The sequence below is a fragment of the Haliotis rufescens genome, unplaced genomic scaffold (genome assembly GCF_023055435.1).
Source record: "Haliotis rufescens isolate VD_foot unplaced genomic scaffold, xgHalRufe1.0.p SCAF_2, whole genome shotgun sequence".
Classification (NCBI taxonomy): Eukaryota; Metazoa; Mollusca; class Gastropoda; order Lepetellida; family Haliotidae; genus Haliotis; species Haliotis rufescens.
This window is the reverse complement of record NW_025963890.1, coordinates 16044021-16057437: the sequence shown is the minus strand read 5'-3', so window position 1 is coordinate 16057437 and position 13417 is coordinate 16044021. Positions and strand designations below refer to the sequence as shown.

The window sequence follows — 13417 nt, the reverse complement described above, 5'->3', positions numbered from 1 at the left end:
ACAATGGTTGTACTGAGATGATAATGATGGTTGGATACAAATTGTACGGCTGCATTGATATTGTGACGATAGGCTGTGACGATAGTTGCACAAAGATGATGAGGATGGTTGGCCGACTATTGTGAGAACGGTTGCATTAGTCCTTAAACTATAGCAGGCGAATACATTGGACGAGTTTCACCCCCTGAACGGGGTCAATGTAGATTTGCTTCGTAATTGTCTGTCTCGAATTAAGTACTTAATCGGAGTACACCAACCCGTATTCTTTTTATGGTATTGGAAATGCAATAACGGTACTAGTAACTCGAATGTTTACATTGCTCCCCATGTGAAATGTACACGCTTCTTATCTGTCATGTTGATAGCAGGTGTTGCTAGGGCACGTGGAAGTGCTGCATACCATGCGGTTGGGGGAGGGAGGGGGTGTTGGATGTATCACGTGGTTTCTACGGATGCGGTTAATGTCAGATCTCTGTGAAATCTCGTCATAAAATGCATGCATATCAGAGTGTTGTGTTGTATGAAAAGACGCAAAGCTATATATCTACCTCCTTCTACTCATATCGTGTTTTACGCGGTGATAAACACATTTCATCGTGAAATATTTATCACTGGTTTCAACACCCTTGATACACATTTGTGTGGGAGTACGATTTACCGTCGGTGATAAAAAATAAAGCAGAATCTTGTTTAATCCCAACCTAAAGTTTATGCGTCTGTCTTGCGATAAACCTTTAAGACAATACAACCTTAAATATTTGCATTCGGGTTTTTCTTCCAAAATGTTTTTCAAGAGTATGACTCTCTCAAATAACGAGAACTAGGCTGCTTAAATACACTGTCTTCATTGTCCATTTACAAGTAGGAAAGCTAAGAAATATATTTTTCATCTACACATGTTGTGACGGCGCTCCGGGGCATATCCAAGACACAACCTGCTTTATCTTATCCTACACCACGCCTGACACTATCATATGCAGGGCACACTTATACACAACCTTGCCTTGTACTATTCCTAGCATATTATTGCCTTAAGTGTACAACTAATTCCACCAAACTATCCCTTTAATAATCACAGCATATTAATAGAAATACTACCCCCACCCATCCACGCACGAACGCACACATACTCACACACACTCGTCACCACAGGGTATGCTTAACATCGTTGAATTATGATATTCATCCACTTAAATATATTCATCATTATTACCATCATGCTTGCTAGTATTGTCATAATCATTATTATCGTCTATGTTGTTGCATATGATTCTGTGTCGGAAACTGCGCAGGGCCCTTTTCTTTACCCCTTACCGAGGAAGTTCTCCAGTGGGTCTCTGCTATTAAAAGGTAGTTCACGCTTCCGTGGTTCTGTGACGATAGCGTTTCAGTGAATGCACATTGTTCAATAATGGGACTTTCCTGTAAGACATTCTACCTTAAAACTCTTTATGGGAGATGAGATTCTTTAGAAAAGGCATGCCTTTGGGATTATATCATTGTTGTTCTGTCTTTCTGACAGTCGGCGAAGTAAGCTTGCTTTTGACCATGCACCGAATATAATCTAAGGTTGGGTTTTGTATGAGAGCTCAAAGGCTAAGACTGTCGGTTTGAAAAGCTAGCATGTTTGGTGAATAAACAGTACATGTTCGCAGCATATTGCATTTGGAATGTGTTTGACAGTTTTTTTTAAAAAAACACGTGACTATTTCAATAAGATTTTATGATTTTCCTATGTCTATATATTCGTACAATATACCGACAGGGTCGTCCTTTCTGAGTCTGACAGAACACCGCGTTCAAATACACGAAACCTGAAATGCACTAAGAGACCCTTCTTAAACTTTTAAACGGAAAGTTGAATATGCCATGTTTAGGAACTGGCGATGGAATGAAAGTATACCTAATGTTTAACATAGGACGAACACGCATCCTAAAATAATAAAAGTCACCTTTATATAAGAATGAAATGTGTTTTAGATTATCTTTTAAGGAGGCTGTATGGTAGGCAACTGGACAATGCGTTCGCTATCCACGCCAAGGTTCCAGTTCTAGTCCCTACTAGTGAACACACTTTTCCTATTTCTTACGTCGTAAACATATTTATATGTCACATCACCTTAATACCAAAAGTTCAACCTAGTCGTGTCGATATTTTTTTATTGCTAGACAGTGCCTGAGGCAAAAATGTCATTTTCGTTTCAAGTCCACAAATGTCATCTCCGACAAGTGCGTGGATGTCGATATCACCTTTGTCTCCAGTAAAGGATGTCAATTGCAGCTTGTTGATATCAATAATTCATTGACCCCGTGCTTGTGTCCCTTGATCGATATCTTCACCTGTCACTGCACCCGCACAAAGACACCCTAGTCAGGCAAAGCTATTTTTTCAACAAATAGTCGTGAAACAAAACACAATAAACGTCTATTGTATGATGAAATAATTTCCGGTTTGTTTTCGGGTAGTTGCTAATTTCAGTCATGTGTCTTTGGCGCGAGATGGGTTGCATGATATTTATGTTTAATGCCTGTTGCCAGGAACCGTTGCTAACAAAGGAACTAACGTAATGAACTGTTCGATAAACGTTTTTAGATGTCATCTGATGCACCGTGACATAAATGCTTATAGCTTTATGCAATCTGAAATACGCATTCATGCAATATAAAGAGATTGATATTCAAAGTGAGTTTGAGTATAAACATAATCGCCCATAAAACACAACACGAGACTGGTTAGATTAAATATATTTTTCGAGATATTAGATTTTACCGATTTTTTAAAATTTGTGTTTGACGTTTTGGTGGATGCTGGTGCTGACGATGATGATGATGATGATGATGATGATGATGATGTTGATGATGTTCATCCAGCTTGAAGCCCCCGAGACTAACATTATGAACCCGTAATAGTATTCACGTATACATAACCCTATCAAATGTAACCCTTCAAGGAGTACGACCAAAGTACTAAAGCGAGATTAACCTCAATGACTCTCTTCCTGAATAGGCGGTCATGTCTCACGTCCTGTGCCCTCACAGACAAGATGTCCGTTCTGCTTGACCAATCAAAGAAGTACTTGACAGGTACATCATATTCTGTTAACGCGGACTTAACTCACCTTGCCATATTGTATACCAATCGCAATATACCGTCGCGGGACAGTCAACTGTCACATCTTTTGACCACGAGAGAAAGATAGATTGCTTTCGGGGATATAGCATATTACAAAAGAAATCTATTGGTTTCAGGAAAATAGTATCGTACACGATGTTTTATGTGGCCGGTGTCGTAGTGAGTTCAGATGCACCCTGGGGTTTAAGTACAACAGAGCGGGAGCTTTCTGGCCGAGAGGCCAATGGCGTGGACATTAAGGTCCCGTCGTCAGCGTGAAATCTCGTTTGCGTCGAGATGATAATGATACTTTGTCAATCTACGAGAAACCCATTGTTTGCGCAGAGTTTGATACTTTTGGGGCACAATCAAAACAATCATGACATTTATGAATAAAGTTATTTGAAAATAATGCCCATTGTAAACCGGGCAATGCGATATTCATACCAGCAAATCACCGATTATAGTTTTATAGGTTTCAGATTCTCTCATACGCATATACATGTATGTATATGGATCGATTTTCATACTAAAACTGCCGGACATATAACCAACGATTTCGTGGATATGATATATAAATATATTACGGTATAAGTGTTGCACGCTTGACTGCATGTGATATTAGAAATACTAATTTAGGTGCGCAGTTCAATTCACGATAGACAGGAACTTTACAACGTAATAGTTTTAAGTGTTGTTTTTTTATATTGATTCATGGTTTGTTTAATAATTAATTTTAATCAATAAACTATCAGACATTTATGTGTTGTTTCATGAACAACTCAATATTTCAGTCAACATTCACTGTGTGTATATTACACACATTTGGTTGAAAAGGGTGAGGGAGTGAGCTGGAACGCCACATTGAACATTTCAACTTCATCCTAAGGTGCAGAGTTGCGTCCCTTGGGCACGCCAGAAATCCCGATTCCCGCGATGTTTCTAGGTTTGTCGGCACCATACCTGTTCTCGTGGGTGTCACCAAAGTGGCAAACGTCTAAGACCTGCATCACTTCGGTCTTTCCTCTCACATTAACCTGACACGCCGTGATACAACTGCATGAAATATTGTTCATAGCGGCGTAAAACCCAATTCACTCCCTCACACATCTCTTCATAGAGCTTGCTATCATTTGTGGTCAAGTAAGTGACTCAGGCACATTAGGCCCCTTCTTCATCTCCTCCCTCATCGTCGACAGTTCTTGATTCGGGATGAAAATGATGCAGCCTTTTACAAAGGAGTTCGACGGTATATAGAAGGACAAAATATGCCAAACCACTCAGAGTGACACATTCCTAAGAGACCCAAATATGACCATCGAACTTGACACTCCTTCAATCTCAAAAATAGCTTCAAAGGATCTCTTGTTTAAACAAGATATATTGTTTTAGGTGTATTTCCAATTGACGACAGTTTGCAGACGTTTTCAATTCGATCCCCCAGATATGTGGAGTCCTGTGCACATAACACACCGGTAACCCGACCCCCACCCATCCCGTGTACATGTGAAATGTATTCCACTTGAATTCGATATTGATCGTATTATAACCAAGTCCTTAGTAACTGACGTGTAATTGAGGTGTTTCAATAGCTGTCAGTGGTCGGTCTAGTGGATAGAGCGTCTGCGGAAGTCGATGGTCCCATCCCGCCGCGTTTTACTCAAAGTCGTTAAAAGATGGTACTTGTTATTAACCTGCCTTGCACTCAGCATTAAAGGGATAAAACAAGGACTGCCGGCTCGGAGTTGGGAAACTGTCTGAGTGGGAATTTCATGTTAAACTGCGGCATGGTATATCAGTGGGCTAGCACTATAAATCGGCATCAGTCTGGACTAGTACAAGCAGACACAGACACACACGCACACACACAAACGTGCATGCACGTCGCCATATAAGTGCACTAATCTTGGAAGCGACGTTAAACCCCATTTCACCCACGCACGCACACATACCACATGTACATTGCTATACAAGTGACGTTAAACCCCAATTCACCCCACCACACCTTCCCCCAACCTCCACCCTCACCCGTGCCGAAATCTCCATTGCTAAACAACGCCATACATTGTGATCGAAACATAAACAATCCCATTTCGTTGCAGAGCATAGATCAATCTCTGTGATCGATCTCGCCAATACAGTTTATGCTGAGCTAGCACACTTGTTTTTATTGTTTATTGATCTGTTTCTACTTGTTTGGATGAATATCTAATTATCTCTAATTAAGTAGGCAGTGTTCGCCGAGGCATTCCCTTCGGATCGATGTCAATTGCTGAAATATACAAGAGAGGGATTATAGGTGTTATTATTCTAATAATTTGTTCATTGATGATACTCTTTACTTATTAAGTCTCTATCGGTGATGTGATTCATAAAAAGGGGAGATAATTACGACTGTCGTCATCATGAACAATGCACAGGCCTTTACTATACAATACAGTCATATCTGTCAATGAAGTTTTAAATACTTTTTAAATACATTCAATTCTGATTTTTTTTTGTCATTGATTAATTGCCCTTTCAATGTTATGCCTTATAATTATAAGACTTCCAGAAAATGGACGTTAGGGGATTTAATTGTTTTTGCTTTTTATCGCATTATGATAAAAAAAATATTTTCACATCTAATTATTTCGTTTCGCTACCCGCGACATTGTATAAAAATAGTGACACCTTTGGATTTACCCCAGCTAAACATATGACCTCACAGCGCCAACCCCAAGCCAACAACGAACGACAAAATATTTCCAACAAAAACTAACCACCTGTAAATTCCTTCACGACAAAACTTCAAGTCGCCATCAGTGTCATAGAATGCTCTGGTAGCCAATTAAACCGATGATCAGTTTGTTTAAGTTTTCTTGACTTTATCCGCCGCTCTCGGATTGGCCCATTTCGCTTTGCGTCCCATGGACTATTCACAGCGCACGTACCGCAAATGAATTCTATCCCAGTTAATTCTTTACTCTTCTCTCCGCCGGTCAGTTTAGGAATGACACGCCTTTTATGAAATGCATAACGCGCCACTTATTGTCCACTAAGTAAACAAAACAGTTCGCGGCGAACTAGGGCAACCTCTAGCCACTGGGTCGCGGATCGACCCACGACGTACTGGCTGAAAACAGGCCTATCTCGCAGCGATCAGCCCCGCCCAGCGAGTAGAGTTATCTCCCTTGACCCGTTGGCGACAAAAGAAAGGATTAGGAGCAAGGCGGGTGTGAGCGGTAGACGATAATATGAATATCAATAGGTAGCGTGGGTGTGTAGCCGGTGTGCACCCCGACATTCTTACTTTCCTCGCCCCCGGTAACCGCAAACGGCCCACGGTGAAGTCGGAATCTCGGTGCCCCCGGCTATATTGTTTATCGGCGATGTGACGTCTGTTATACCCCGGGTGGAATTCTGACAGAATAGTTCTCGGAGCCACATCGTGTTTGGAATACTTTGAAAGCGTTGATTGTACACAATGATGCTGGAAGATCTCCTGTTTTGGTAACTCAGTTTTCTTTTTGTAATTAATAAATTCAATTTCATTAAAAAGGGTTTTCTTAAAATGTATTTTTTAAAACTTTGTGCATACTTTGTTGCAAATGAATATGTTTTGATTATGTGAAACAGTCATAACACTGTTGTTCTTCCGTCTTTTAAACCATGCTTTAACATATAACTTGCATAATTATTTCAATGCATGAATATTGCGAGAGGAAATCAAACTTTGTGTTTAATGTTTAATGGATTGGTCCGTGTTGTGTACGTGAAAATGTATAGTCCATGGACGACATGTTATTGATGTCGATTGAATACTAATGTCCCATGCCTTGTCATAATTCCTTAACACTCTCTTTGTTTAATTGCACAACTGAAATGTGTCTGAAAGTGTTTATATCTGACAACATACTCAGAGAAAACGCATGCAGCTTCATTTCTATGACTTTCTATTCAATTTCGTTTCCTACAATTGGCAACTATATTACTCAAAAGATGTTAAGGAACACCTGACTCTTCATATTACCATAGTTAATCTGTCATGCCTCAGATTAACTAAAGTAATTTGACAGAAATTGGATGTTCTCCGTGACAGATTATCTATACTAATATGAAAGAATCGGATTATCTCTTACTTCATTTGAGTAGTATATATTTCATTTGTTTGGATAACTCTTGTCATGTTATCTTTGTTGGAGATCCTAAGTTACTTGATTCAGCCTGTTAAAGATACACTAAACACGAAGTTGAATCTGCAAAGTACCGAAATGAGAACAGATATTTATATCTTAATATTTCGAAGTATTCTTTTTGGGAGCATAGTAGTGTTTGTGGATTTATCTTGTTGAGTTAACGTGTAAGCACAAGCACTTATATCTAAATACTGACACAGTGGTATTTATTTCTTTATTTTATATTTTAACTATCAAATGTGTCTATATAATCACCCACCTGTGAAAAAAGTATAAAATGGAGACGCTATTCCGAGTTTCTAGCCCCACCCCTAATTAGTTTAAAAATCCACCGTCTTTCCACTGTGTGTTGGCAAACAGAGCGAGGGAGATTGAATCATAGCCGCATACATGTTCACTACGAGTATTGTTGAGAATGGGGCAAAATATTGACAGGGCCGGTTCTTTTGCCCAGTCAGCAAACAGAAGCAGCAAAGCGATGTTTTTCTTAAAACACTCACGCTTCAGCGCAAGTGAACCTAATGCCTACTTTTTTTTCAGAAAGTATATACTTTTATCATTCGTTGAAGCATGTCTTGTAGCGGACATAATTTTATAATAGTTTACACAAAACATGCAAATTGTACAGCGAAACCACGTTTATCCGGACATGACCGTTGAGGTGAAATCATTGGGATAAAGAGATGTCTGGATTAACGGATCACTGGCTTGAGTGATGTGGTTTTGCAACATGATAATTAACAGTGGTCGTCTGGAGGGAGTTTCTAGATTTACGAGGTTTTATTGTATTTATCATGGTTTTAGCCCAAAGTCGGTTCATAGATTTTTCGTTCATATGTGCATGTACTTGCTTACATACAAAACTACAGAACGCCGTAGGATGCCTGGAATACAAACTTTGGCATTTTGAGCACACGTTTAGGTTTTCGGGGAGACACTGAGAACGCGACGAATCTAAAAAAACTGTCACATCATAAAATATCAATAGAAGCGTATCTCACGTCAATGATTATGTGCAAGTATAAGTATTTCTTTCGAAAGCGATTCTAAATAAAATTCGCATTAAAACCGCTTCTAGAACCCCCAAACCACTCAACCACCCTTTCTACCCACGACCACCAACTTAGGCACCCCCCTCCCCTTCCAGCACACACACACACACACACACACACACACACACACACACACACACACACACACACACACACACACACACACACACACACCTTACAGCGAGAGTAACAGTATCAGTGTATTAGTTTTGGCACATGTGTTGTCACCCCTTTGCTAGAAATGGACTGTTCCTGTTACCCTCGTTGTTACCAGTGTGCTTGTGTTCCCTCTGGATCAGTGACCATAGGAGCGACCCCTTCCCTCTAATCGCCAATACTTGCTGGACGCGATCCACTGGGTCGCTTTGAAAGGGGATTAGACTCCCAGATAAAGTGTTGGGGCACTTCCAAACATACCCATCAAGTTTAAGCCTTCTTCTTTGGCAGTCTGGCTATCTGACCAAACTTCATCATTGATCTTAAATGCGTTCACGCAAGAACAATTTCCAGTGAATGGACTATTTGCATGATGCGTTTTGTTGGAAAGCTTAATATCACGTTTTTCACAAACAAATCATCCATTGCTCTTTCATCGTACTACAGTGTAGCTTAAGTTCTTCCTCAATGTGAATTTGTCTATTCTTCCGCCACTACCCTACTTCTAATCCCACCCTTACACTTTATCCCCTGGCCGCCTCCGCCAGGGGTCTAGGGGTAGAGCGGAAGGTCCGGCGTTCGATCCCCGGCCACATCATACCAAAAGACGTTAAAATGTGGTACTTGTTGTTACCCAGCCTGGCGCTCGGCATTAAGGGGCTAAGGGACGGCTCGGAGTCAGTATACTGTGTCTGAGTAGGGTATTCATGTTAAACTGCGGCATGGTATCTCAGTTGGCTAGTTCTATAAATCGGCGTCCGTACTGACTAGTACAAGCAGCCACACGCACGCACACACACACACACACACACACACACACTCACTCACACACACACACACACACACACACACACACACACACACACACGGACATGCACGTCGCTATATAAGTGCAATAATCTTGGACGCGACGTTAAACTCACTGTAACCTCACCTCACCCTTAAACCCCACCCTCCCCACCAATTAGCACCTGTCTGCGAAACCACCCTCCAAAATTATGTATATAATGTACAGTACCCCCAACCAGGCATAGATGTTGTTGTATATCGACTGTAAAAATATGTTACAGCTTTAATTCGTTCAAGCGTCCGCACGAATACATTAACTTACACCTAACATGCAGCAGAAGAGGCATTTTCAAAGAACGTTTCAAATATTTAAAAATCATTAAAATATTTTACGGATTAATAGGGTAATTGAACATACACAGCAACACCATAAGACATAAAGCAACCTTCTTTGATGGTGCATCTCAGTAACGCCGTCAAGTACACCTAAAGACATATGCAGTATGAGACATACATTTTGTCGTTTCCAGGGGCTATTTATCTAATTAGTACAACCTCCCGACTGAGATGGGAGTATACTTGCAGTGAGGTGTGATATATTCCAACAAAAGAGAAATTATATTAGCGGCATGAGAACTCATTTTATCTTCTTCGTGTATCCGTTCATCTTTCCCTATTATCATCCCGATGGATATGCTGTTTACAAATACGTCAAGCAAACACCGTGTTCCCATTTCACATCCCCCTCTACAGTTTCACCCCCGATCCTTTCACCCCTCTTCTCCATACACCTCCATCTCCATCTTCCACCATCCCCCTTCGGGTATATTGCCGGCTATGTGTTCACGGTGCGTGCACTCCGAGTGAGGTAATTATAGCGTTGACGAGAGTTTGCAAGGCTTCTGAGCGAGAGCATAGGGGTGTTACGACATCCCTTTAACTTTGTGCGAGTGCCCAAGGAAAGGACTTATCTGAACCGTATTGTTGATGCAATCAGTGTTCTTCCCTGGTGGCCACGTGTGAAGTGGACGGGTGGAAATCTACATTATGGTTAATGATCTTAGCTGTAGACGTTAGCGTTGTCAACAAGGTCACGTCATCGATATCATGTAAGTTGCACGACCACGTTGATCAGTTACGAAGCTGTCCTTTGGGGATTTTAATGTGAAATGTTACCATGAGTATTATGTCAGTTACACATTGCTGTTGTGTGTTTCAGATGTGAAATGAGTGCTTGTTTATTTCAGTGTTGACGTTAACGTTGGTTTCGTTAACCTCGACTTGAAGCTACATGCGTTGTCTGTTTCAACTACTTGCTCGTTACATAGTTCGCGACAAAGACAAACCACAATTGTCAGAAAACTGAAGAGTGTATACTTCACACCTGAAACTGACAACGGGTCTGAATTTCATGACATGTGTATCTCTTACCTTACGTAGATACAGGTGGTGAGCTGTTACAAGATATGTATACCATAGTATGGATAGACACCATAGTTTGTTATTATGCATTAAACATGTAATTTCTGTTTCCAGGGAAAATTTCAAAGACGAAAGACCAATCACTGATTTAAAATCCGCCGCCAAAGACGTCCCCCCTGATGACCCTGCGGCGTTCTTTGGTCACCCCCTCACGGCGGCATCAACGGCCATCAACGGGGAAGACTCCCACGCCAACGGTGCCGCCCTGTACCATGAATACATGAACCTTGGCCCGATAGTGCCAGTGAAAGGGGAGGGAGAACAACTGTTCGATATGAGGTGAGTGTGACGTCATCCATTTATGACGTCATCAATATTAATAATTGATGATCCTCAACACACAACGCCATGAATTGAAATATAATGAACTTTTGAACATCTGATTTATCTGACGTAAGGGATCAGCTACTTTGCGGACATGGATATGAGTCACTTTGGTAGATCAAGTTTATGAAGAATGTCAGCTCAGGGTCTTTTCTATGATCTGATACACGTTGTCATGTGGAGGTCAATTATTTATTTCACAGTCAATTTCCTAGTTTTACACATGCTGACAGTAAAACACACGTTGCTATAGAACCGTGTACGTGAGTCAGAATATTAAGTAGTGAACGAAGGAAACGTGACTGTTGCCGTAACTGGGATGCTGATCATGAAACACAGATTTTGTGGTCCTGGAACAGGAAATACCTTAATTCCACATTCTGTATCCAACAATGATGAGTGTTCCAGTCCCTATATACCACCATAGTAACGCCCGTCGACGTCCACAAAATGGCGTACTTGCCAGTGTCAAGGCCACACAAGGCGTTTCATGAGCTTGCCGTCTGTACAACATCCTATAAAACTGCAATGATTATTGTACATTATCACCAACACATTCCTTGCCATTGTTTACTTCAGACCCGACAACAAGCGCGACGAGGAGGGTCTAAACGCCAGTTCGGAGATCATACTCCCCAACGAATTCGACAAATACCTTGACAGTTGTGAGGCTGGGAGTGAGGCCGATTTTCAGAAGACAAAAGACGGGATACTCATTAAAGTTGAGGTAAGTTTACTTGGCAAATAATTACATAATTTCCAGATAGCGCAGACTGAACAAATACTGGCGTTAGAGGTGACGGGGAGGGTTAGATTTAAGACAATCTTTATTTGAGCGAGGTGTGCGGTTTGGTCAGGATGGACAAGGTGTCGGATAACGACGATTATGAGCGCAAGGTAAACGTAGGTTTGATCAGGTGCGAGGAAAACTGAGAGTTTGTGTAAATTTCGTGCGTTGAGTGTACTTCCTATTTAGTTTAAATTACTTGGTTGCTAGTGGTTAGATAACGATAGTTTTCCTCAGACGGTTGAAATATAACAGGAAGCTGAAGGACAGTTCATTCTATGTGATTCCTCCAAACCTGGCCAATCTTAGCGACCATCGATCGCCAGGTAGGTTTATGCGATGGTTTAATTTCAATGATTTAAATACTGTAAACTACGGCTATAACGAACTGAAAGGGACTACAAATTTTAGTTCGTTATAAACGTAATTCGTTATAAGCATATATACAGCATAACTGCAGCATATAGTCGGGACTAAAAAGTAAGTTCGTTATGTCCGTTAGTTCGTTATAAGCGTGTTCGTCATAACCGCAGTTTACTGTACATGCAAGTGTATAGTCACGGCTCCACAGCCAGTGTTATTACACGGAAATCGCTGATCCTACATTTTGAAATTTACATCAATTTGTTTCGAAATCCACAACTGCTAGACGCACAGCATGCTACATGCCAACTCTTTAAAATCTAAAATAACATGTTCAGCGCCATTTGTCTAAAAAAAGATCGAGTTACCGGCACCTCAAAAAATTGTTACTGAGGTCATCTCAGGTAATTGCGATGAACGACAGACTTAAACGTATGTCGCGAAGGGTGGCAGATATTTGCAAGTGTGATGCGTCCAGTTGCTATAAACCGTAACCCAATCTGACAGTGCAGCATTGATGGTGTTCGTAAGCTTTCATATTGTGCAAATGAAAGCAGCCACACGCAACCGAGGTTGTGCATCTGACTTGTTTCCTATCCTGAGGAAACACTGTACCCGTGGTACTATTTCAATCTGTTTCATGTGCTATAACATACAATTTACATCGTCATTAAATACGCCGGTCCTTTGAGGTGTAAGCCTCGCCCGAAGGGACACTGCGGCCTTCGTCGCTTGGCAACGCTTGAGTTAAGTCATTATGAGTATAATATATGTAGATTGTGTTGTTGGTTACCTAAACCTATTTGGACCATCGTCTCTGGCTTTCATGCATAGCTCTTCTGTCACATGAATAGATAATTATTTAAATTTTATATAGTTTTATTGTTCTTGTGAAAGATATAAATCTTTGACGTTGGTCTCAAGACAGTTTGATTACGTATTTGTCTAAAGACATCTTGAACGCGACGTTAAACCCCAGTAAACCTCAGCTTCATTATATATGTCGGCCTTTGTAATATTTCATCTGGGATACTTTAAGGGATGATTACCATAAAAAATACAAAAAGAACATGAATTATTAGTGGCTGTGTAGATGATAATGATGACCATGATGAACTGAAAGAATAATGCATTTATGAACCGAAGTTTAACATGAGGCTTCTCTTTAAACGTT

The 13417-nt window shown here is 40.7% G+C and overlaps 1 protein-coding gene across 7 annotated transcripts in view; it reads left to right on the top strand.

Annotated features, from left to right (window-relative positions):
- LOC124135610 (protein grainyhead-like) overlaps positions 1-13417 on the top strand; it is a 60741-nt gene that overhangs the window by 30354 nt on the left and 16970 nt on the right. For 5 of the 7 annotated variants that reach the window (XM_046501014.2, XM_048399691.1, XM_046501013.2 and 2 more), the window contains exons 2-3: positions 10824-11048; positions 11673-11820. In XM_046501014.2, coding sequence (XP_046356970.1) covers positions 10824-11048; positions 11673-11820 — 373 coding nt within the window. Of the gene's footprint in view, positions 1-6278; positions 6605-10144; positions 10397-10823; positions 11049-11672; positions 11821-13417 lie in introns of those variants that run through there. The other 2 variants (XM_046501015.2, XM_046501016.2) reach the window with 2 other exon arrangements.